Genomic DNA, 26,899 nt, shown 5'->3' with positions numbered 1-26,899 from the left:
AAAATAGCATTACAGAAATTTTTCAAATTGATGAAGAAACTATTTTAATAAAAAATGCAAATGGCATAGAACTAAACCAGAACTGCGACAACAGAAAAATTAAGTTGAAAAACATTACATTGATTCATTATAATAACTGCACAATTAAGATCCTTTACCAAACATTCTCAAATACTAAAATATCATACAATCAAAGATTTTATTATCCAAACTGTGATACTCACAATTTCACTAACAAAATTACAATTAACGACGTTGTATTTAAAAACGAAGAAAATTTAAAAGAAATAAATGAATTAAAATATCACAAAAATATCTCTCATATTGGAATATCAATTTTAAGTTTTATTGTGATTATAATAATGGGTCTAATTATTGAATCCGCATCGAAATCGAATTCGCTGCGGATAGAATTTTCGATCGAAAATGTGTATGCGATTATTGATACCGTCGATAACCTGCTTTACCATACCATAAAGAAACTGTGTTATCAAAAAATTTGACAAGTTTGAAAAATTAAATAAATTGTCTTAGCTTTTTGATTCGTTTTTACAAACATTTGAAATGGATACAATTGCATTATATTTAAGTGATAGTGATGATGAAAATAGTGTAAACATTCGTCGTGAGCGCAGAAATTTGAGGAATATTTCAAAAGACGTGCTGGAAATGGATGACTATAAGTGAGTTGAACTATTTAAGCTAAAAAAAACAAAATTTTATTTATATATGTTTGAATGTATGTACATACGCAGTTTCATCAAAAATTTTTGAATCAACAAAAGGGCATTTATATACATTTTGGGGGAATGCGAAAATGAACTTGGAAATGACAAAAGACAAGGTTCTCTTTCTCCAAAAATAAAACTTGCTGCATCTCTATGTTTCTCAGCCACGGGTAGTTATCAACATTGTATTGGAAAGGACTTCAATATAAATATGGTCCAATCGACATTTTGTGTTGTATTAGATAAAGTACTCAACATTCTTGAGTACAGGCTATGTTCAAGGTGGGTCTCCATTGACATGACCGCCAGCGAGGAATTGGAAGCAAAAACATATTTTTTTGGCAAATCAAAAATTCCTGGTGTGGCAATGGCAGTTGATGGAACACACGTAAAGATAATGGCACCGTCAAGAGATAAACATTTAACTTATTATTTAGTATTCCATATATACATATAAAGGGTGATTTTTTAAGAGCTTGATAACTTTTAAAAAAAAAAAAACGCATAAAATTTGCAAATCTCATCGGTTCTTTATTTGAAACGTTAGATTGGTTCATGACATTTACTTTTTGAAGATAATTTCATTTAAATGTTGACCGCGGCTGCGTCTTAGGTGGTCCATTCGGAAAGTCCAATTTTGGGGCAACTTTTTCGAGCATTTCGGCCGGAATAGCCCGAATTTCTTCGAAAAATGTTGTCTTCCAAAGCTGGAATAGTTGCTGGCTTATTTCTGTAGACCTTTAGACTTGACGTAGGCCCCACAAAAAATAGTCTAAGCGTTAAATCGCATGATCTTGGTGGCCAACTTACGTGGTCCATTTCTTGAGATGAATTGTTGTCCGAAGTTTTCCCTCAAAATGGCCATAGAATCGCGAGCTGTGTGGCATGTAGCGCCATCTTGTTGAAACCACATGTCAACCAAGTTCAGTTCTTCCATTTTTGGCAACAAAAAGTTTGTTTAGCATCGAACGATAGCGATCGCCATTCACCGTAACGTTGCTTGCGTCCAACAGCATCTTTGAAAAAATACGGTCCATGATTACCACCAGCGTACAAACCACACCAAACAGTGCATTTTTTCGGGATGCATGGGCAGTTCTTGAACGGCTTCTGGTTGCTCTTCACCCCAAATGCGGCAATTTGGCTTATTTACGTAGCCATTCACCAGAAATGAGCCTCATCGCTGAACAAAACATTTGTCGATAAAAAAGCGGATTTTCACATTTCGAAACCGAACACTGATTTTGGTATAAAATTCAATGATTTGCAAGCGTTGCTCGTTAGTAAGTCTATTCATGATGAAATGTCAAAGCATACTGAGCATCTTTCCTCTTTGACACCATGTCTGAAATCCCACGTGATCTGTCAAATACTAATGCATGAAAATCCTAACCTCAAAAAAATCACCCGTTATATGTTTTTTCATATGTAGGCGTGCGACCATAAGATCCAAATTCGATACGTTTGTGCTAAATATCCCGGCAGTAGTCATGATTCTCACATATGGGATATGAGTGATTTGAAAATCATTAGCGCATCCAATTATCGGAGAGGACATGCATATTTAATACTAGGTAAGAATAATTTGCTAAAAATACTATCAATTTATACGAATGTACTAATCGAATATATATTTTGTAAAGGTGACTCATAACTCCGTGGCTCATAACTCCGTTTAGGGAACCAATAACATGCGTCCGAAAAAGGAGATTCAACACATATCATGCTAAAGGCCGAATTGTTATTGAGAAAACAATAGGTTTATTAAAATTTGTCTTTGTAGTGAACGAGGACTACATTACGCACCATATAAAGCAGCGCGTATTGTCAATTTATGCTGCGCATTGCATAAAATTCGTTTGCATTTTAATTCAAATGAAAACATAAATGAGTTAAACCTGGACACAACTGAAAATGCATATTCCAACGAAAATGAGAATGATACAGATGATACGCCTACCGATGAAGCAAATAGAATTAGAGATAGTTTTTTAGATATTTTTTAATATAAGTTCATAGTATATATTCATATTAAAATTATTTAAATAAATATAAAAATTCATTAAACGAATTATTAGAAATTAAAAATAAAAACTTATGGATTATTTAAATGTTGTAGTTCAAGTTCTAAAATTCTTTTTTTTCCATTACTGCATTATGTCGCTTCATTTCCTTCAATTTATCCTTTTCAATTTCATAGAGTTTTCTTATCAATCTGTTTGTTTCAGATTGTTCTTGTGCATGTTCGCTCTGTTGCTTCATAAGCGTGTTTAGAACTTTTGAAACATTGCCCTCCATATTTTTTTGGATATTTGCTCCTCAAGAAGACTCATTTTATTTATTTTCTGTTTCTTGTGCGGTGTACAGTGGGTCAGGTGGTCAGTATCTCCATTTGCTTCCATTTGCTGGTCAGACGATAAAAATGATATTTCATTTTGCATTTGGGGCTGGGAAGAAATGTCGTCAATTGGTCTCTTCTTACTCGTACTAGGGATGTCATCTGAAATGTTTGTTGATGTCCCAAAACTTTGGATACCTTTCAATCCCTCTACTGATTTATTAAGGGAAAGTATAGCGCTGACTTCTTCTTCGAGGGAACTTAAATTTATTTGGTTGAAGGTCCCACCCCCTGTTGCAGAAATTTGCTTTGTATTTTTAATAATTTTTCTTTTAACTGCAAATTTAAAATCAGTCCAAACCTATAAATGAACCAATAATAACCGATAATATAAACGTTAGCCACAATCCGCATCAAAGCGAGGTTCTTCAACATATCGCTGATTGGCGCCCACGCCCCGACGGAAGAGAAGGACGATATGACCGAAGATGCCTTTTATGAGTGCTTGGAGCGCAGATGATGCCCCCGTCACGATGTCTAAATCGTGCTTGGCGACTTCAACGCCAGGGTGGGCAAAGAAGGTTTCCACGAGGAAACATCCCCACATGGGTTGAGGCTGATCGATTTTGCCGGGGCCCGAAATATGGTTGTCTGTAGTACTAGATTCCAGCATAAGAAGATACATCAAGCTACCTGGCTGTCTCCGGATCGAAAAACTACCAACCAGATCGATCATGTTGTGATAGACGGAAGACACGTCTCCAGTGTTTTAGATGTGCGTGCGCTCCGAGGTCCTAACATCGACTTGGACCACTATATTGTTGCAGCCAAAATTCGCACCCGCCTGTGCAGCAAAAAACGCACGCCAAAAAACACAATGAAGGTTCGACGTCGAGAAGCTGCAATCACAACAGACAGCCGAACGTTTTTCTACTCGGCTTGCACTCCTGCTCTCTGAGAGCACTCATCAACAACTCGATATAAGGGAACTGTGGAACGGCATTTCAAACTCCTTACGTACAGCTGCAACCGAAACCATTGGTTTTCGGAAAGTGCAAAAGAACAGCTGGTACGACGAGGAGTGCCGTGTCGCAGCGGAGAGAAAACAGGCTGCCTACCTCGCAACGTTACGATCGATCACAACACGTGCGGGATGGGATAGATACCGAGAGTTGAAGAGGGAAGCGAGACGCATTTGCAGACAGAAGAAGAAAGAGGCCGAAATGCGTGAGTACGAACAGCTTGATAAGCTGGCCGACAGGGGTAATGTTCGAAAATTCTACGAAAAAATGCGGCGGCTTACAGAAGGTTTCAAGACCGGAGCATACTCCTGTAGAACCCCCAAAGGTGATCTAGCCATCGATGCCCAGAGCATACTTAGATTATGGAGGGAACACTTCTCCAGCCTGCTGAATGGCAGTGAACACATAACACCAGGAGAAGGCGAACCCGATTCCCCAGTCGATGACAATGGAGCAGACGTTCCATTACCCGGCCATGAAGAAGTTCGAATAGCAGTTGGTCGCCTGAAGAACAACAAAGCGGCAGAGGCCGACGGATTGCGCCCGAGCTATTCAAACACGGCGGCGAAGAACTGATAAGGAGCATGCATTAGCTTCTTTGCAAAATATGGTCGGACGAAAGCATGCCCAACGACTGGAATTTAAGTGTGCTATGCCCAATCCATAAAAAAGGAGACCCCACAATCTGCGCCAACTACCGTGGGATTAGCCTCCTCAACATCGCATATAAGGTTCTATCGAGCGTATTGTGTGAAAGATTAAAGCCCACCGTCAACAAACTGATTGGACCTTATCAGTGTGGCTTCAGACCTGGTAAATCAACAACCGACCAAATATTCACCATGCGCCAAATCTTGGAAAAGACCCGTGAAAGGAGAATCGACACTCATCACCTATTTGTCGATTTCAAAGCTGCTTTCGACAGCACGAAAAGGAGCTGCCTTTATGCCGCGATGTCTGAATTTGGTATCCCCGCTAAACTAGTACGGCTGTGTAAACTAACGTTGAGCAACACGAAAAGCTCCGTCAGGATCGGGAAGGACCTCTTCGAGCCGTTCGATACCAAACGAGGTTTCAGAGAAGGCGACTCCCTATCCTGCGACTTTTTCAATCTGCTGCTGGAGAAAATTATTAGAGCTGCAGAACTGAATCGAGCAGGTACAATCTTTCATAAGAGTGTACAGCTGCTGGCGTATGCCGATGATATTGATATCATCGGTCTCAACACCCGCGCCGTTAGTTCTGCTTTCTCCAGACTGAACAAGGAACCAACGCAAATGGGTCTGGCAGTGAACGAGGGCAAGACGAAATATCTCCTGTCATCAAACAAACAGTCGCCGCACTCGCGAAGTTGTAGATAATTTCGTCTATCTTGGAACCAGCGTAAACACCACCAACAATGTCAGCCTGGAAATCCAACACAGGATTACGCTTGCCAACAAGTGCTACTTCGGACTGAGTAGGCAATTGAAAAGTAAAGTCCTCTCTCGACGAACAAAAACCAAACTCTATAAGTCGCTCATAATTCGTCCTGCTATATGCTGCAGAGGCTTGGACGATGACAACAACCGATGAGTCGACGTTGCGAGTTTTCGAGAGAAAAGTCCTGCGAAAGATTTATGGTCCCTTGCGCGTTGGCCACGGTGAATATCGCATTCGATGGAACGATGAGCTGTACGAGATATACGACGACATTGACATAGTTCAGCGAATTAAAAGACAGCGGCTACGCTGGCTAGGTCATGTTGTCCGGATAGATGAAAACACTCCAGCTCTGAAAGTATTCGACGCAGTACCCGCCGCGGGAAGCAGAGGAAGAGGAAGACCTCCATTCCGTTGGAAGGACCAAGTGGAGAAGGACCTGGCCTCGCTTGGAATATCCAATTGGCGCCACGTAGCGAAGAGAAGAAACGACTGGCGCGGTGTTGTTGACTCGGCTATAATCGCGTAAGTGGTGTCTACGCCAGTAAAGAAGTAGAAGATAAACGTGTGCTGTTTTTTATACCTTTTTCCATCCAGACTTGTCCTTGACTGGAGGGCCCATAGCGTTTAACTTTTCTGAAGTGTCTTCCCAAAAAGCATTTATTTCCGCTGGTCCTCTTTGAGAAAATCCTTTGGCTATGTCTGGATGCAACTTCATGATATCCACAAGTACTTCAAATCGATTTTTGTTGGTGTGTTTTTGTTTCTTGTCTCTAAATCACAAATTTTAAACATAATTTAATGCGTCCTCAGCTATTTTTTTACATATATACTTACAAATGCTCCATTTTTGTCAATTTACGCAGTTCACTCATCAACGGATAGATTTCGGCGAATATTTTCGATTTTGCGGTTTCAATGATTTGAAAATTAGCGCCATCTATTAGCCACGGAATGTATTTTATCAAGTCGGCAAGTAAGTTCAACTGCATCGAAAACTTCATTTTCGATACGGTTTCAATGATTGCAACGTAATAATTTTCGATCGAATTGTCAAGTTTTTCGATCGAAACGGATTCAATAATTAGACCCAATAATTTTAATAACTTGTAGAATTAAAAAAAAAAAAACAATAGGTACTATTCAAACTCAGGGGAGTTTTCCATTAAGGGAGGGAGGAGCTATGTGTACACAATCATCCCAACCAGACGCCACACAACAAAATATTGTAAATTGGACAAAATAAAAGATTAAAGAAAAACAAGTAAACATTACAAAAAATTACATGTAGAGATAAAGAATATAATGCAAATGCATACAAACATGTTTTGGTCCTTATGCTTGACTGTAATGATAACCCAGACATTATCGGGTAAACCACACAATCATGTTTGTTTGCATTCAATAGAAAATAAGATTACATTTAACAAATATTGTATTTCATAAGAAAATAAAAAAAAAACAAAGAAATAGATTAAGAAAATTGTAATCACTTTAGTAGTTATATAAGCAGAACATAATTTGAAAAAGGATCAGAATAAAGTATAATGTCACAGAAGTAACATAGTCGGCATTTTTATTCCTCCGCTCAAACAACTAAAACGCAATCGCCACTTGGCTCTCACGTCACTGTTGACAGTCATAACTTTGAAGTCGTAGATAATTTCGTCTATCTTGGAACCAGCGTAAACACCACCAACAATGTCAGCCTGGCAGCAGGATAACTCTTGCCAACAGGTGCTACTTCGGACTAAGTAGGCAATTGAGAAGTAAAGTCCTCTTTCGACGAACATGACCCAAACTCTATAAGTATAAGTTGTTAACTCGGCTATAATCGCGTAAGCGGTGTCTACGCCAATTAAGAAGAAGAAGAAGCATTTTCATTAAATGGAACTGCAATATGTTTAAAGAAAACTTATATATATTTTGGTCATAAGTATCTATGTATGTACGTATAAAATTCCACAACTTGAGAAAAGTTTTCCCAATTGTAACTAAAATGAATTTCTACAACTGGCATAACCACCATTAACTGTTCTATCACATGCATGGGCGGCGTTTACTGTGGGTGTGGTGGGTAGTTGTACCCACAAGGAATTTTTCGAGTGGGTAGTTACCTACGAAAAAGAAATTAAATAAACTTAACTGGAAAAAAAATATTTTTTTTTGTTGAAGTTGGCAACACTTCTTCTAATTGTCAAATAGCATTCGATTAATATTGCAAATTCTCTAAAAAATCGATAGCAGTCATTGTTATATGCAGAGATAAAGAGATGTTTAACTCCTCTCTCACTGGAAGTGAGAGAGCAATTGCTAAACGTCAAAACCACCTAAACTCGAACAACTGTCAAAGTTTAGGTGGTGTTGACGTTTAGCAATTGGAAGCGAGCGATGGCCAGATTGAAATCTTACCAAAAAATATATAAACGGAGGGATTTGTTGCATCGTTCAAGACCACTTATAAAAAATTTAAAACAATGAAAATTAAGTAAATATGTGATATTTAAAGGTATTTGATGAAACGTTTTGTAATTTGAAGCATCGTAGTATTATTTTCAATGGAAAATGATTAAAAAAATTTAATGAATGACAGCTAACAAGTTTAATTCTTTTTATTGGGTATTGAAAGGTCAAAATTCAGTTCTTCTAATATACTTTAAAAAGATTTAAATAGTTTCTCCATATAATAAATAACCACTACATAGTAATTGTTATTCGTACTAAATGTTGGGTGTTTTAATTTAAAATGCCCAAAAATTCTTATTTTGTTCGATCTGGCCATAATGGAAAATGTTATAAAAAACGCTTATTTCGAGGCGCTCTCACACTGGAATAAGTTTAACAACCCTTTATCCCTGGTTATATGGCTCATCCCTTAAAATATAGCAAAACAAGCGTTTTTTTATTGTATAACAATGGACAAGTTTGTCGTGAGAAAAAAAGGATAAATACAGAGAGCGTGGATGATGCTGTAGCTGAACAACTAAGTTCTAACGCAGAAAGAGTGGATGATGCTGTTAGACAGCATATTGAAGGTGGACAATTAAATTCTAATGCAGATAGCGTGGATAAGTGTTCTGAAAATGGTAAGTAATTTTATTGTTTAATATACATAGGCCAAAACTAAAAGGTGAAACTTTCAAATTTTGAGCGCTGGCAGCAAAAATTTCAATGGCTTCAACTCAATAATAAAAACAAAGCAATTTGTGGCATTTGCAGTGAGTCGTGCGAAAAAAAACTTACGATTAAATTTGATTCTCGTTCCAATAAATCCAAACATGCTTGGGTTGACGAAGGTTTCAACAATTGGAAGCACGCGGCTGAGAGAATAAAATCTCATTCACTAAGTGCATTACATATTGAGAGCGTTGAAAATTTAAGGAGTGTTTCAACTACAAATGTTGTACAGAAATTTTCAACTGCACACCTGAAACAGATGATGGAGAATAGAACTGCGCTCCAGAAAATATTTAGTACCTTGTTAGTTCTGGCACAACAAGGTCTTCCTATAAGAGGACATAATGATGATAAAAAGTGAAATTTCTTGGCCATTCTAAATGCTCGAGCAGAAGACGTGCCAGAGCTAAAATCTTGGTTGAAAAGAGATGGCTTCAAATGGTTTCACCACGATATTCAAAACGAAATCTTAGACCTAATAGCCACTGCTACTTTGACCGCGATTATGGAAGAAATACGAAACGCAGAATTTTTCTCAATTTTATTAGATGAAACTGCAGATGTCGCAAGTGTTGAGTAAGTGTCCATTTGCCTAAGATATGTCACTGAAGATTTGAATGCTAGTGAATATTTTGTCGGTTTTTTTTTCAACACCGGACACAAAGTTCCAAACTTTATTTAACCTAGTTAATGCAGTATTGGCGCAATATAAATTACCTCTTTCCAAACTCAGAGGTCAATGCTATGATGGTGCTTCAAATGTTAGTGGTAAGATTTCTGGGCTACAGAAACGCATTCGTGAAGAAGAGCCTCGGGCTTTGTTTGTTCACTGTAACGCACACAACCTCAACCTTGTTGTTCAAGATTCGCTACAAAAAATTAATATTGCTCGAAAATTTATTGGAATAATTAAAGATCTAATAAACTTTGTACGAGATTCTCCTAAACGCTTGGACCAATTTAAACAATTTCAGAATGAAACAGACCAAAAGAAAGACATTCTTTTGCCGTCTCTTGCAGCCTATTGTCCGACTAGGTACGTCAAAATAAATTTGTGTATGATTTTATTTTAATATATTTTATTTTTACTATTTTCTTCATTACAGATGGGTATTACGTGTAAAATTCCTGAAGGCTGTTAGAGCGAATTACGCTGTAATGCTAAAATTTTTTCTTTGACGATCTACGGATAAAGAAATAGACAGTTCTGTGTCAGCCAAAGCGTTAGGGTTTTTTGAGTTCATGGCATCGTTCGAATGCTCTTTTATGTTAACAATGATAATCGACATTTTTAATCGTATCGAAATATTGAACACCGAACTCCAAAAATCAAACCTTTCTGTTATTGACTCCTACAAAAAAGTGAATGCGGAAGCTTCTGGTGAAACCAAGTTTGAAGAAGCTTGGAAAAAGAGTACGCAAGGCGCTGTCGAAATTTAACTTGATGACCCTATGCTTCCTCGTCAACACAAAATAAGTAAACGGCTCGAGCAAGGCACACGCGAAGCCCATATATTTAAATCGCCTGAAGAATATTATAGGAAACAGTTCTTTGAAGTGTACGACCAGCTGATTGAGTCCCTCAGAAGTGGATTCGAACACGATTCTGCTCAATTTTTCAAATTATTGGAACAATTTACATTGTGCGCAACAGAAAATGTGGATGAAGTCCTTAAATTTTATGAAAAAGATTTTGACAAGGAACGACTTTTAAGCAACAGAGATATGTTTTGGCAATTGGTGAAACGGCAAAAAAGAAGTGTCAAAACGTTCCAAGAAATTTTAAATTTTTGCAAGGAGTTCGAATGGTGTCAGGGGCTTATACCTGATTTTATATGCTTTGTGCGAATGTTAATAACGATTCCGGGATCATCATGTTCGAACGAAGGAAGTTTCTCTGTCCTTCGAAGATTAAAATCTTATTTACGCTCAACCATGCTCCAGGACAGGTTAAATAATGTGGCTATTTTGCACGTTTACGCAAATGAATCATCAAAATTAGATTTAAATTTGTTAATGGATAAGTTTATAGCAAAATCGCCGAGAAGAAAAACTGTTTTTGCAATAAATACATACATTTTTTTGAAATTATTTTTTTTTATTTATTCTACCCATCCGAAATTTACATGAGCCGCCGCGCCTGATCACATGTTCAGTGGTGTGAACAAAATAGGAACAGCCATAAGATATTGTGAAGTTTTGAAATGTGTTGCTTTCTTATTAAATAAAATTGTTTTTAAATACAAGTATAACTTACATAATTTTTTCCTGACAGTGATTAGAATTTCGCACCATAAAAAGATGAATAAAACAAATATTAATGTGAAACTCTAAAACCTTCAAACTATTTTTACCTCGTTTTGTTCACACAACTGTACAATTCCAATATGAAGTAAATTTCCGCTCCGTAATTTGTATACAATGTCAGTATTGCTGCAACCGTTCTGCCATAGATAACTTGATATGAATCTCTTTGGTTCGAGAGAGAGCTGTCAAAACTCGCATTTTTTGTAACATTTGTAAATGATGCCACTGTTGAAAAATATTAGATTGGGCAATTTATAAACCACTATTGGGTATTTTGCAGTTTCCACACAACCACTGAGGTATGCAAATGGAGCGTTAACCATATTATTTTTGGGTGCTCGGTTCCCAGTAGGTCTATATCACCCATATATATATATAAATAAGTTTACAAACTACCGACAACTAATTCTACAGGATTTCAACAACGCACTAATTTTAGCAGTTCGTTTTAGCGCTGTTCTTCTAGCATCCCGCCCTTTTCTCAAACTGCTCATTGACGGGACCCTGGTTGATTGTGTTTTGTTGCCAGCTCAGAAAAATGATCAGGGTCCGCTGCCAGCTGACAAGCGAGAGAGTAAGAAGCCCTCGTTCGCACTTTGCAATAGTTCACCAAGTACTTGATAATTCGGATCCGTGATTTGGGACGTTTTCCATAACGGATTCACAGCGTCGTGACATAGTTCAAAGCGGCCCCACATCACAAATTAATAGCGGTTATGAATTTTATCAAAGGTGATGATCACAGACACTTTTCCAATTTCTATTTCTTGAGAAGACTGAATAATGAAATTAATACGGTTGTGAGGGATTCCAGTCAAAAGTTTAATGTCTGAACATACCTCTTTGGTAGTTTACGCAGGAGAGATTTTGGCAGTGAATACTTCAAAACTTTTCCTTTTAGCCGTCTTTACAGCTCTTTTAAATAGGGCGTTTGCTTTTTATAATTATTCAGATTATATTCAGACATTGATATCTTGAAGGTATTCCAGTATTCATTTTTTTTTTGTCTCGCATATGACCAAAAGCTTTGTTCCACCAAATCGGAAAAACTTTTGAAGACTTGCGTTTGGTTTCAGGAATCGACTTATTTGCCGCAGAACGAATAGGTTTTGTAAATGCAGATGTGGCTTGGTTGATGTTGTCCATTGGAGTGGTGGGTAAACTTTTTAAAATTTCACTTTAAAATATACATATTCCAGTTTGCGCGTGGAATAATACATTTTGGGAGATGCTTATATTTTTCAAAGTGGAAGTTTGTTTGGAGTGAGATCGATATAGGAAAGTGGTCACTACCTCTGAGAATAGAGGAAACTTCCCAGCTGATTCTGGGGGAGAGGATAGGGAAAGGTCGACGCTCGTTAGGGAACAAAGTAGCTAGAAAAATGTGTGGGGGCGCCATTGTTAAGAAGAATTAGATTGCTGTTCAATAAGAAATTCTCTATAATTTCACCCCTTGTGTTTGCTTTTCGGGAACCTCAAAGTGTATTCCACGCGTTGAAGTCCCCAGTCCACAAAACCGGTGGGGGCAGTTGGGAAAGTAAATCTTATTGTTGATAGTGTGGAATTTAAATCCATAATTTCATGTGGTATGATTTTTTTTATTAAAATGCAAACGCCTTGCTTATTGCTTTGGATGTTAAATATTCGAAAAGTAACCGCTGTATTGCCTAGGACGGGGAATTTTGTTACTGGGAGTAACTGAGATATGTGTTTCTTGAATACAAATAACGTCTGGGTTTTGCTCTTTTATGAGTAATAAGAGTTCATCATAATTGTTGTTGTACCCGTTTATGTTCCACTGGATGATTTTAAGTGTCAATAATAAGACAGAGAGAAAACAATATTTTGTTTATCTGTATATAGTATGTTCAGATATCGTTTGCATTAAATTTCATCTTCGGATGTAATTAATTCTTGAGTGTTGGAAAGTACTTGAGAAAGGGATGGAAGAGGTTCGAAAGGTAGGGATTGGAATTGAGAAGACGGAGAGAATGGTAGGTTCGTTTGGTATGGTGAAGTCATTTAAGTGAATAGCTTGTATTGTGAAAGAGGTGGGCTGTTATTAGTGGTGAGGTTAGAAATCATTACATGCAGAGAGTTTGGTGGACGTATAGGATAGAAATACTGGTGTTGTTTGCTCCTTATGTATTTTTATTGCTTCGCGCATTGAACATTTGTTTATTGTTTTAATTTTTATTAAATCTTTTCCTTGTAAGAATTTGGTACAGTCTTTAAAGGATGATGCGTGTTGTTGGAAGCAGTTGATGCAAAAAATGTATTCGCAATCAGATGGGGCATGGGGAGGAAGTGAACAATTAACACAAAGAGGGGAACGATTACAGCGCTTTGGTATGACCAAGAAGTTGGAAATTTTTGCAGGCCATTAGCGAAGGAGTATATTGGCCTAACAAAAGTTTACAGCAGGCAACGTCAATTTTATTTGGTAACTTGTAGAGGTTGAAGGTTAGTAACAAAACCCCCGAGGGGTGCGGTTTTCCTTCAATAAACTTATTAAATTTAAACATTGACACGACACCTTGAGAGCTGAGCTCGTTTACTATCTCCTCCTCTGAAACGTTGTTTAGAAATGGAGCAAATATCGTTCCTTTTACTTGGTTGAGAGACTCGTGTGGAGTGGCTGATGTTGAACATATGTAGGGCAGTTCTTTTACTTTCAGGCATTTTTTCGCAATATCGTTTTTCTTGACAAGCAGCAGTAGTTTACCATATCGAAGGGTAGATATGGAGTGAACGTAGTCACTAATTTGCTTAATGGCACGATAAATGGCAAAGCAGGAATAAGTAGTAGGAAAAGGGTTTGGCCGAGTCAGTAGCTTCCATCACTACGAATTTGCGTCGTCAACTTTTATATCTGGGAGTTCTGGAAAATCCATAACCGAAACACTTTTACCAGTTTTACGTTTTTTTACCAGGTCCTGTATCGAATACGACGAAACGAATCTCTTCGATAATTTGAGGCCCAGGGGCCATTTTGCACGAGAAACACAAATGCGCACTTTTTAATAACATTCTACGCGCGAACAGTAAAAGAGAAAAGTACGAAAGAACGGATTAAACGTATATAAAAGGTCCGAAAAGAAGAAACAGAAAATGTCGAAAAAACACTCGAAAAACCCTTGAAATGCAAAAGACACAACTTATCGGCGCCAGAGTTAGTCGATGACTGAGTTTACGAGATATTCGACTTTAAAGTTCAAAAATTCCCAAAATTCGAACATTTTTACAAGTAATTTCACTATATTAAACACACTTGAGGCACATTTTTTACTTCAAATTCATTTAATTAAACTGTAAAAATTTACATAAATTCACCATTTACACTCCTTGCAGGTTTTATAAGTGAGAAATTTATGTTTTAAAAATTACTTTTTACAAACGCAGTGAGCATCATTTATGTGCAAACAATTATAAGGAAATGGAGCACTGCCATATGATAATAAGCAAATATGAGCAATTCGCTGAAGTTTCTCTTTTTCGCTATAATTCTTCTTTCTTTTTTTAGCAATCTTAGTTCTAGTAAAAAAAAGCATCAATAAATTATATTTCAAATTAAAATGATGTATAAATAATCTTTGCATGCATATGGATATTTTCTTATTTAAATTTAATGAACATCATCAATAATAATATTACGAAATAAAATAAATAGATTTTTAAAGGAGTATTACGCAAAAGTACTTCAGTCACCCTGGGTATTGGCTCAACCGGGGTTATTTTCTTAAAGCGCGGCCGAAGGCGGCCAACACAGAAGGGAGTAATTCAGCGAACCCGATATGATAAAAATCTTATAATATTATCATAGAGTTTAACTTATTTGTGTATTGGCTAAATGGGTCTCAGCCTTCCCACTTCTGCCCGTCAATATCATCCCACACATCCTTGTATGCAACATTGGTACGCCACATTCTCCACACTCATCACATCATCATTTATTACTCACATTATACACCACGCTCTAACACCCACACAATGACATCACACACTCATCTTTCAAAAGAACAGCACCCACCATCATCTACTTTCGCCGAACCAAAATACAAAAGGACGGACAACTTGATCAAAAGTTATTTTGGCGATTCGACATCCATCCGATCAGCACGATTCCGTCTTTTTGGCTACCTTTTTTCGCGAACATATTGTAAAAGTTCAAACTTTATATCTATATATATAAAAATAAGTCCGTATATGTACGTCGCCGAACTAATCATAAACGCGTCGTGCGATTTCAACCAAACTTACACACTACGTAGGCAGTGACCCATATATGGTTTTTGTGAAGTTTGGTTGAAATCCGATAACGCATGTGTGTGCGGTGCGTATGTGAAGTGAGTGTGTTTTTGCCGCAGGCATCTTTTGTAACGCATACAGTATTCATTAGAATTGAATACAGTTTGGTCGTTTGTTTATTGGAGAGCATTGCACGGAGTGATGCAAATAGCAATTTGTTATCATTTCTCTTTTCTCTTTGGACGTCATTGGTGATTGATCTTATCATAATCGATTTTTGAAAATATTAACTTTTTCGCATTTTTTGATGAGTGTTTTGATAAAAATTAAAAAAAAAAAAACAATGATTAATGGGATAAAAATTGATTGTTTTGCTAAACAAGTGTTCTGATTGTTACAAGTGCATCATATGATTTTGTGACATAATCTCAAATTTGATATTTTGTGAAAAAAATTAAAAAATTTAGTGATTTTTTTCGCTTAATGTGCGATCAATGAGCTAAAAATTACTTGGATTTTTTGGCCAATTTTTAATTAAATTTTGTCACATTTTCAGCAGATTTTAATGTCTTTTCGCTACTTTTCGGTGCTTTTCAAGTGCAGACGATCTCGAACGTTTCATTTTCGCTTCCGAACGGTAATACACAAATTATTTCGACTTTTTGGCCAATATTTAATTGAATTTTGACACATTTTTGACAATTTCGTGACTTTTTGGTGCTTTTCGAGTCCTGAATTTGCTGGATTTCATCAAATTATTACTGAAGTTCTTTATTATCTTTAGTTTAGTTTCTTCTAAAAATGCCACGAAGAGCAAGAGCCGACATTGGACGTCGGTCGCGTAGAACGCAAAATAGATCAAACGAAAGGGAAAATCAATCGCAAGAACAGCGAGAACAAGAGATTGCAAATACAAGGGAACGTGTTGCAAGATCGCGTTCAGATCGTAGGCCGACAAGTATTAATCAAAATGTTCAAAGGCGTTCCGCACAAATCTACGTTAATGATGTTTAAATGGTGCTGGATTTAGATATAATCACGCAATTGATAACAGTTTGCATAAGTTTGTGGTGATTGGTGGAATGCCAACATTGTAATGCACTGAAATTTCATAATGAAACACCTGGAATGTGTTGTGCCAATGGCGAAGTAAGATTACCCGAATTACAATACCCACCGGAACCATTCTTCTTCTTTACTGGCGTAGACACCGCTTACGCGATTATAGCCGAGTCAACAACAGTGCGCCAGTCGTTTCTTCTCTTCGCTACGTGGCGCCAATTGGATATTCCAAGCGAGGCCAGGTCCTTCTCACTTGGTCCTTCCAACGGAATGGAGGTCTTCCTCTTCCTCTGCTTCCCGCGGCGGGTACTGCGTCGAATACTACTTTCAGAGCTGGAGCGTTTTCATCCATCCGGACAACATGACCTAGCCAGCGTAGCCGCTGTCCTTTAATTCGCTGAACTATGTCAATGTCGTCGTATATCTCGTACAGCTCATCGTTCCATCGAATGCGATATTCGCCGTGGCCAACGCGCAAAGGACCATAAATCTTTCGCAGAACTTTTCTCTCGAAAACTCGCAACGTCGACTCATCGGTTGTTGTCATCGTCCAAGCCTCTGCACCATATAGCAGGACGGGAATTATGAGCGTCTTATAGAGTTTGGCTTTTGTTCGTCGAGAGAGGACTTTACTTTTCAATTGCCTACTCAGTCCGAAGTAGCACCTGTTGGCAAGAGTAATCCTGCGTTGGATTTCCAGGCTGACATTGTTTGTGGTGTTAACGCTGGTTCCTAAGTAGACGAAATTATCTACAACTTCAAAGTTATGACTGTCAACAGTGACGTGGGGGCCAAGTCGCGAGTGCGACGACTGTTTGTTTGATGACAGGAGATATTTCGTCTTGCCCTCGTTCACTGCCAGACCCATTTGCGTTGCTTCCTTGTTCAGTCTGGAGAAAGCAGAACTAACGGCGCGGGTGTTGAGACCGATGCTATCAATATCATCGGCATACGCCAGCAGCTGTACACTCTTATAAGAGATTGTACCTGCTCGATTCAGTTCTGCAGCTCGAATAATTTTCTCCAGCAGCAGATTGAAAAAGTCGCACGATAGGGAGTCGCCTTGTCCGAAACCTCGTTTGGTATCGAACGGCTCGGAGAGGTCCTTCCCGATCCTGACGGAGCTTTTCGTGTTGGTCAGCGTCAGTTTACACAGCCGTATTAGTTTTGCGGGGATACCAAATTCAGACATCGCGGCATAAAGGCAGCTCCTTTTCGTGCTGTCGAAAGCAGCTTTGAAATTGACGAATAGGTGGTGAGTGTCGATTCTCCTTTCACGGGTCTTTTCCAAGATTTGGCGCATGGTGAATATCTGGTCGGTTGTTGATTTACCAGGCCTGAAGCCACACTGATAAGGTCCAATCAGTTTGTTGACGGTGGGCTTTAATCTTTCACACAATACGCTCGATAGAACCTTATATGCAATGTTGAGGAGGCTAATCCCACGGTAGTTGGCGCAGATTGTGGGGTCTCCTTTTTTATGGATTAGGCAGAGCACACTTAGATTCCAATCGTTGGGCATGCTTTCATCCGACCATATTTTACAAAGAAGCTGATGCATGCTCCTTATCAGCTCTTCGCCGCCGTATTTGAATAGCTCGGCCGGCAATCCGTCGGCCCCTGCCGCTTTGTTGTTCTTCAGGCGGGCAATTGCTATTCGAACTTCTTCATGGCCGGGTAATGGAACGTCTGCTCTATCGTCATCGATTGGGCAATCGGGTTCGCCTTCTCCTGGTGTTATGTGTTCACTGCCATTCAGCAGGCTGGAGAAGTGTTCCCTCCATAGTCTAAGTATGCTCTGGGCATCGGTGGCTAGATCACCTTTGGGGGTTCTACAAGAGTATGCTCCGGTCTTGAAACCTTCTGTAAGCCGCCGTATTTTTTCGTAGAATTTTCGAGCATTACCCCTGTCGGCCAGCTTATCAAGCTGTTTGTACTCACGCATTTCGGCCTCTTTCTTCTTCTGTCTGCAAATGCGTCTCGCTTCCCTCTTCAACTCTCGGTATCTATCCCATCCCGCACGTGTTGTGGTCGATCGTAACGTTGCGAGGTAGGCAGCCTGTTTTCTCTCCGCTGCGACACGGCACTCCTCGTCGTACCAGCTGTTCTTTTGCACTTTCCGATGGTTTCGGTTGCAGCTGTACGTAAAGAGTTTGAAATGCCGTTCCACAGTTCCCTTATACCGAGTTGTTGACGAGTGCTCTCAGAGAGCAGGAGTGCAAGCCGAGTAGAAAATCTTTCGGCTGTCTGTTGTGATTGCAGCTTCTCGACGTTGAACCTTCCTTGTGTTTGTTGGCGTGCGGTTTTTGCTGCACAGAGGCGGGTGCGAATTTTGGCTGCAACAATATAGTGGTCCGAGTCGATGTTAGGACCTCGGAGCGCACGCACATCTAAAACACTGGAGACGTGTCTTCCGTCTATCACAACATGATCGATCTGGTTGGTGGTTTTTCGATCCGGAGACAGCCAGATAGCTTGATGTATCTTCTTATACTGGAATCTAGTACTACAGATAACCATATTTCGGGCCCCGGCGAAGTCGATCAGCCTCAACCCATTTGGGGATGTTTCCTCGTGGAGGCTGAATTTACCGACCGTAGTGCCAAAGATACCTTCTTTGCCCACCCTGGCGTTGAAGTCGCCAAGCACGATTTTAACATCGTGGCGGGGGCATCTCTCATAAGTGCGCTCCAAGCACTCATAAAAGGCATCTTTGGTCACATCGTCCTTCTTTTCCGTCGGGGCGTGGGCGCAAATCAGCGATATGTTGAAGAACTTCGCTTTGATGCGGATTGTGGCTAGACGTTCATTCACCGGAGTGAATGATAGTACTCGGCGACGGAGTCTCTCTCCCACCACGAATCCCACACCAAACTTGCGCTCCTTTATATGGCCACTGTAGTAAATGTCACAAGGACCTACTCGTCTCTGTCCTTGTCCCGTCCATCGCATTTCTTGGACGGCGGTGATGTCAGCCTTTATCTTTACGAGGACATCTACCAGCTGGGCAGCGGCACCTTCCCAATTAAGGGACCGGACATTCCAGGTGGATGCCCTCAAATCATAGTCCTTATTTCGTTTGCCATGGTCGTCATCAAAAGGGGGGTCTCTCGTCCGAGGCTGTTTTTTTTCTTTCATTGGTGGTGTTTTTTTACGTGGCGGATCCCAAACCCAGCGCACAACCCTATGCAGGGGATATTTCTCCTTCTCACTTTAGCTCGCCTTCAAACGGATGTTCTTAGGCTACCCAGAGGATACTTGGTCAAAGACCGGAAGTCGTGAGCTGCTTGAGTCATATGTAAAAGAATCGTTTCTGGCCACTCCCAAGTGAATGGCGATCAGAGAACTTTCCTCACTTGCGTGAACTTCTACACATGACTCCATCCTCCTCTACACATGACTCCATCCTCCATTGGCAACATTAATTTCAGGAACAACGCCGCAATCGAAACATTTTTTGGATAATATCCAAATGTATATTTCTTGCTTTAAAATGGCTTCCTTTGGAGCGACGAATGTAATACGCAATAATTTCATCCCGACATTTAAGGTAATTTCGGCTCTGGGTATTTTGAATGAAGCATACAGCGACATTTCAGAACATTTTACAAGCTCTAATCAATCATATTTTGCCTCACAATTTCAGATACAAAGACAAATTTTTCATAGGATTGGTTCATTATTGCCATTTCCAGATGCAAACCACCAGTTCTTGCAAATCTACTTCCTTGGCAATAATGAAAATGAAGTAGATGCCCGTTGTTCAATATTCACAAGTGCCAGAAGAATAATAATACGTGAATTGCAAGCATTGTTTCATGAACATAAGGATTTGATTAATACTTTTCGGACAGCACTTGATCAGATGTCATCTGATGATCATAAAATCGTGCTTCGTGCTGATAGAAGACCAATCGGAGAACACGAACAAAGATTTAATGCACCTATAAATAATGAAGTTGCTGTGGTGATTGTCGGTTTCAATCACTTGACATTGTATTGCGTGTTTATGAAACATATCGCTCTTACGATGCCCTACAGAACCCAATTGTGTTTTGTCGGGTTGAAGATGGATACTCTATTAATTTAAAAATGATAGAACCCGCAAACCCACGTGAGTGTTTGTTGTGTTTAATATACTCTTCCAATTTTGTTTAACAAGAATTAGTATGAAATGATTTAAATTTCCATTTGTTTTTGTTTTTTCTCTTCAGAACGTGAAGTCAATTGAAATGTCGGAGACTCTTTCATCAATATGTCGAAGACATGTATGCACAGATAAAAACAGAGCGTTTGAACTTTATTCGATTCAATCAACGGAAGTTGCGATCAGAAGAGTATATACATCTCCGCGATGCAATCAATAATGATGGAAATGTTGACAATTTACCAGCAAGTTACACAGGCAGTCCAAGGCACATATGTATGTATGTACATGAATATACACAAGATGCTATTTGCTTTGTTCGTTTGTATGGTCGACCAGATTTGTTTATTACATTTACATGTAATCCACAATGGGACGAAATCAAGCAATATCTATATGAAGGGCAATCTTCTACAGACCGTCACGACATAACTGCATGAGACAGAAGCTGAAATCATTGATGGATTTTATTGTTAAATATCAAGTTTTCGATGTTGGATGTATTCGGTGGAATGACAAAAGAGAGGATTACCACATGCCCATATTTTGGTATGGTTAGTCAACAAAATAACAAGCGATCAGATAGATGACATCATCTCAGCAGAAATTCCTGATCAGAGATTTGATTTCCGAGACAATTAATGGAAATGATGGTTACCCATTGTATCGCCGACGCTTAACAGATGATAATGGCAAATCAATCAATCTACGAGTCAATAATCAAGATTACAGTTGATAATGGGTGGGTTGTCCCCTATTCACCAATACTACCAAAAGCATTCAAAGCTCATATCAATGTAGAATATTGCAATTCTGTTAAATCGATTAAATATATCTGCAAGTTTGTAAATAAAGGCAGCGACATGGTTGTGTTTGGTGTTGCAGAGAACCGAAATGATGAAATAACACAATATCAAATGGGAAGGTATATCAGTAGCAATGAGGCAGTTTGGAGAATATTATCGTTCCCAATTCATGATCGAATGCGTATATCGTTTTTCGAATTGTGTCAAAATGATCAATTTACTAAAACATTGCTTTATTCACAAGTACCAAAATATTACACTTGGAATGCATCTGGAAAGAAATGGAACAGACGTAAGCAAGGAAGACCAGTTCAAGATTATGCCTGCATTTTTGAAAGTGATGCCATTGGACGTCTCTACACAGTGCATCCCAGTCATGCTGAATGTTTTTATTTGCGTCTATTATTGATTCATGTTCGTGGGCCTACATCTTTTTTGAGCTTGAAAAGAGTTAACGGCCTACAGTGTCACAATTTTCGTCAAGCATGTCAGGAATTGCATTTACTGGATAATCACTGGGATGCGACACTTGGGAATGCATTAGCAGCAGGTTCTCCTCATCAAATACGAACATTATTTGCTATTATTATTGCAACATGTTTTCTATGTGATCCATTGCAATCATGGGAAAATTTTAAGGATTTTATGACCCAAGACATTTTGCATCGAATGCGCCGAATTGCAGGAAATAACGATTTAATGATTACACTTGAAATGTTTAATGAGGCATTGATTATCATTGAAGTTATTTGTTTAGAAATTGCAAATAAAGCATTGACACAATTGGGTTTGCAAGCTCCAAATCGACATGCATGATGCAATCAATCAAGAAATAAATCGTGAAAAAACAATATGATTTGAATGAGTTGACCACATTTATAAACTTAAATTTGCATAAATTGAATCCAGAACAGAGACACGCATATGATACCATAATGGAATCAGTACGAAACGAGACAGGAGGAATGTTTTTTTTAGACGCTCCAGGAGCAACTGGCAAAACATTTTTGATTTCCTTGCTATTAGCGACTATAAGATCACAGAGCATTGGCACTTGCATCGTCTGGAATAGCAGCGACGTTATTAGATGGTGGTCGGACAGCCCATTCTGCACTTAAATTACCACTGAATATGAATGTAATTGAAAATCCTACCAGTAATGTTTCCAAAAATTCGGGAATGTGCAAAGTCTTGCAACAATGCAAATAAGAAATCAGTGGAAGCGTTAAACAGGACATTGCAAGACTTGCGTAGTAATGATCAACAGATATTTGGTGGCGCTTTGATTCTGTTGTCTGGTGATTTTCGTCAGAAATTGCCTGTGATTCCCCGTTCAATACCAGCAGATGAATTAAAAGTATGTTTAAAGTCATCTTATTTACGGAGACATGTACAAATACTCAATTTGACTCCAAATGTGCGAGTACAAATTCAAAACGATCCATCGGCCGACATATTTTCAAGGCAACTGTTGGCAATAGGCAATGGTCAACTTGCTGTCGATCGTGAAACTGGCGTAATCACTTTACCAGATAACTTTTGTAATATTTTGCCGACAAAAGGAAAATTGGTGTCAAGTGTTTTTCCAAATATTGCAGAAAATTATCGCAATCATAATTGGTTAGCTGAAAGAGCTTAACCCATGTTCCTGGCGAGGTTGTAACATATCAATCAGTTGACACGGTTACGAATCACGACGACGTCGTTAATTACTCGACAAAATTTTTGAATTCATTGGATTTACCCGGATTTCCACTCCATCGTTTAAAATTGAAAGTGGGTGCTCCCATTATTATGCTTCGAAATATAAATCAACCACGATTATGCAATGGGACAAGATTAGCGGTTAAAAAGGTCATGAACAATTTGATCGAGGCAACAATTTTAAAGGGGAAGTTTAAAGGTGAAGATGTATTGTTTCCACGAATTCCAATGATTCCATCCTTTCCTTTCTTTTGAGTTCAAAAGACTACAGTTTCCAATACGTCTTGCATTTGCTATTACAATAAATAAAGCGCAAGGACTATCGTTGGAATTGTGTGGAATTGATTTAGAATATCCTTGCTTTTCATACGGCCAGTTATATGTTGTCTCCGAAAGAGGTCTAAGATAGTTTAAGTGATGCATAGTCTAAGATTGTAAGAAATCAGAATTAAAAGTTGAATAATAGGGAACCAAACCGACTTTATTAAAAAAAAACAGTGTTTCTTTTCTTATTTTGTTTTGCCGTGCGAAGCAGGCACCGGGCCCGCTAGTATGTACATACGAATATATATGTTCAGAAATAAATTCTAACGTTCCTTCCGCTTTTTTTTTAAAATTCAAAGTTTTATATTTTATACCTTGTAAAACAATAAATTATTAAATTGATAACCACTTGAAGTGCAGTGAACGAATTCTTTTTAATACAAATTTTGGGAGAAATTATATGGTGAGTGCGGAAAAGGTGGACAATAAATCAGTACATGGTCCTTGGAGCCTAAAAGAAAGGCACTATCGAAAAATAACATTACAAAAACATACATAAGAAATGACCGAAAACTTAAACAAAAAAATAATCATAATAATTAAATGTAATACGCAGGGGCGGATTAAGTATTTTGCCGCCCTAGGCCCTGTCTGATTAGCCGCCCTTTTTAAAGGATGAAATTTTATTTCTTTGAGTCCGTTCATATTATTAAGATATAACATTTACTTCATAAAAGTATAATTGTTAAACAATACAAATAAATATTAACAACATAAATAACAGTCAGTTTTCTTAAACTATAATTTATAACTTAATTTTTAAATATCTTGTTTCTGGCTTTCGTCTGAGCAAAATCATCAATTATGTCGCTGTAATCAATTTCTTGGACTAGTTGGGCTTCAATTGACAGTAATGCTAAAGGATTGAGTCTCTCTTGGCCCATACTTGCGCGTAAATACGTTTTGACTCTTTTCAAGGTGAAAAAAGATCTTTCTCCTGAACAGTTCGTAACCGGAATACTCAAAAAAATACGTAGAGCAATGCCTACATTTGGATAAACATCTTGAAGATTTTGAGAAAAAATTGCAGATTCCTTGCGCGGAACGAATATCTTTTGTGTTCATTAGAGAATCTTTGAGTTGACAGTGCAAATGAATACATTAATTCGCGAAAGTATCTTTGAAATCATCAGAATACTTAGTAACAAATTCATCTGCGCGAATTTTTAATTCAATGGTATCTATTTCATATAAATTGTCAAAAAAATAAAATATTTCGTAAAGATTATGATAAGCACTTTTACGTCCTGTCAATTGTAAACTAAAGTATCTAAAATTAGATAGTAAACGTTGGTTCGAAAATTTTCTTCTCCAGATAAAGCTGTTCTTTCATTTTCCCGTGACTCGTCAGCCTGAAGTTTTCGGGTTTTTTTACGACGGGTGTCATAGTGGTAATAATTTTGAACTCCAGATAGTGCTTTGGCTTTTTTTTCATAATCAGAAAATTGTTTATCTCTCATATCTTGGAGAAATAATGCCAAAGAACTATATACTCGTATTCTTACCACAGATGATAAATCAGCTTGAGAATCCTGAAGCTTCTTACTCGGAGCATTAAAGCGATCCAAAATTGCATTCCAAACAATGACTAGAATTGCTGTTTCTAGATGTTGTAATTTTTGCTGCAGTCCCTTAGCCCCCTTCAGCTCGCGTAGTAGGTTTTTCATCTTTGTTTTCATCAATAAAGTTTAGTGCAACAATAATTCCAGGCCACTCTTTTTCTAATGTGTAGCATGCATCATGTCGAGCCGACCAACAAGTTTAAAAAAAGCTTTTACGTCTTAAAATTGTATGCTGTCTTGAAATTTCCCAATGATGTGTCAAAACGGTAAAAAATTATATAATTCTTGCAAAGTAGAAAAAAAAGTCAACTGCTTCGGTAACAGATTCAACTGCACAAGTTCCCACTAAATTTAAAGAGTGATCAGCACAAGGAACATATTCAGCTAATGGATTAGTTGTTTTGATTCGTGCTTGCACTCCTGAATATAAACCTGACATGTTGCTTGCATTATCGTAAGATTGACCACGACAATTCATTATATTTAAACTATTATCCTCAAGAGATTTTAACAAAGCATCTTCAATATCTTACCCTTATGGCCAGTATTTGGAATGAATTCCAGAAATCTTTCGACAATTTTACCATTGTTACGTACATATCTAATAATTATCGTGAGTTGATCAACATGAGCAATATCAGGCGTGGAATCCACAATTACACCAAAATACTTAGCAGATTGCACTTCTTTAGAAATATGTTGCAACACTTTATTTTGAATTAATAATATGATTTCTTCGTAGATTGTCTTAGATAAATACGAAGTATTTCCACGGCCAGGGTGCGCATATAATTTTAAATGTTCTGATAAAAACGGATCAAATTTATCAATATTCAATTATTTCTGTTCTAAAACATTTTTTATCAGTATTGCATTCACGAATAAAAAAGTTAATCAGAAAATGAATTACATTCTATTTCATATAAATTTATTTGTGAATTTATATAAAAAAAAATCAGAATAAATCCTTAAAATATATTGTCGTTACATTATATCAGATTTAAAATTTTGACATTCCAAAAAATTTGCCGCTCCCCGAATTGTGCCGCCTTTGGCCCGGGCCTCGCGGGCCTAGGCGGTAATCCATCACTGGTAATACGGTGTGGCGGAGCATAAAGTCGGGTTTAGTGAAAAAACAAAATACGTTCGCTGCTGTGGGTCGAATTTATATTGATTACACATGTGAAAGTAAATTAATATTTAGAAATTATCTACATCAGTACAAAGTGCTTGGTACACAAAAGCACAAAATAGAGAATACATATCTCACCTAATAAAAGAAGACAAAAAAAAAACGAAAAAAACCAAACGGGCGCGAACTAAATTGAAATAACTAAAACTAACTAAAAAACTAACACACTTACAATAATTTATACGGGCGCGAGTTCTAACAAGAATCAAAAAACAAAAGGAAAAAAAACAGATAAGAGAAAGGGAGAAGAGCTGGCATACAACGAAGAGGAGGAATTGGACAACAAACTCACTGATCGGTACAACCCGAAAATCCTTAAGGGAAATCAAAGTGAGTTGCATCGTTTCCATTTTTTGGTTTTGATTTATGTATATATGTATTTATGCTAGTAACTATGGTTGCATATAAAGCCGTTTAAGCATTAAGCAACGTTTTATTAAAACGGATATAAAATACTACGGTATAAATTAAAAAACTGATATTAAAAAAAAAAAAATGGTATTATATCGCCTACGCATGCTTACTTTTGTTTATGCAAACTCTCACCAAAAAGATAATATTATCTCAGTATTCAAGTATTTACTGGTAAATTTCCCGCCAATACTCCCTCTGCTTCTTAACCCTGTAACCGGCGAGCCTGCCTTTAGACGGTGTATAATTAATATGTTGCTATGCAGCTCTTATATTTCAAATCTCTGTTCTAACGGTAAATATCAGCAGACAACAACACAATTCTCTTATTGAAACAAATTACAGTAAGCATTCGTGATTTGATTGCAAATCGTTGAGTGCTAAAGTCAATTTTTTGACAAAGTGTGTAAAATAATTATTTGTGTATCAAGTGGAGTTTTTAAAATTGT

At 37.8% G+C, this 26,899-nt stretch overlaps 1 protein-coding gene and 1 pseudogene across 1 annotated transcript; both read left to right on the top strand.

The window, feature by feature from the left end:
• Positions 1-564: 564 nt before the first annotated feature.
• Positions 565-15,502, top strand: LOC125777822 (uncharacterized; annotated as a pseudogene).
• A 1,877-nt stretch (positions 15,503-17,379) lies between these two features.
• Positions 17,380-24,981, top strand: LOC125775446 (uncharacterized). The gene is made up of 2 exons (XM_049446083.1): positions 17,380-20,418; positions 20,519-24,981. The coding sequence occupies exon 2, from the start codon at positions 21,135-21,137 to the stop codon at positions 22,071-22,073; it is 939 nt and encodes a 312-aa protein (XP_049302040.1). The 5' UTR covers positions 17,380-20,418; positions 20,519-21,134; the 3' UTR covers positions 22,074-24,981.
• The last annotated feature ends 1,918 nt before the right edge of the window (positions 24,982-26,899 follow it).

Source organism: Bactrocera dorsalis, chromosome 1 (genome assembly GCF_023373825.1).
Source record: "Bactrocera dorsalis isolate Fly_Bdor chromosome 1, ASM2337382v1, whole genome shotgun sequence".
NCBI classification, from domain to species: Eukaryota; Metazoa; Arthropoda; class Insecta; order Diptera; family Tephritidae; genus Bactrocera; species Bactrocera dorsalis.
Note: the sequence above shows the minus strand (reverse complement) of the source record. Positions and strands in the feature narration are given on the sequence as shown.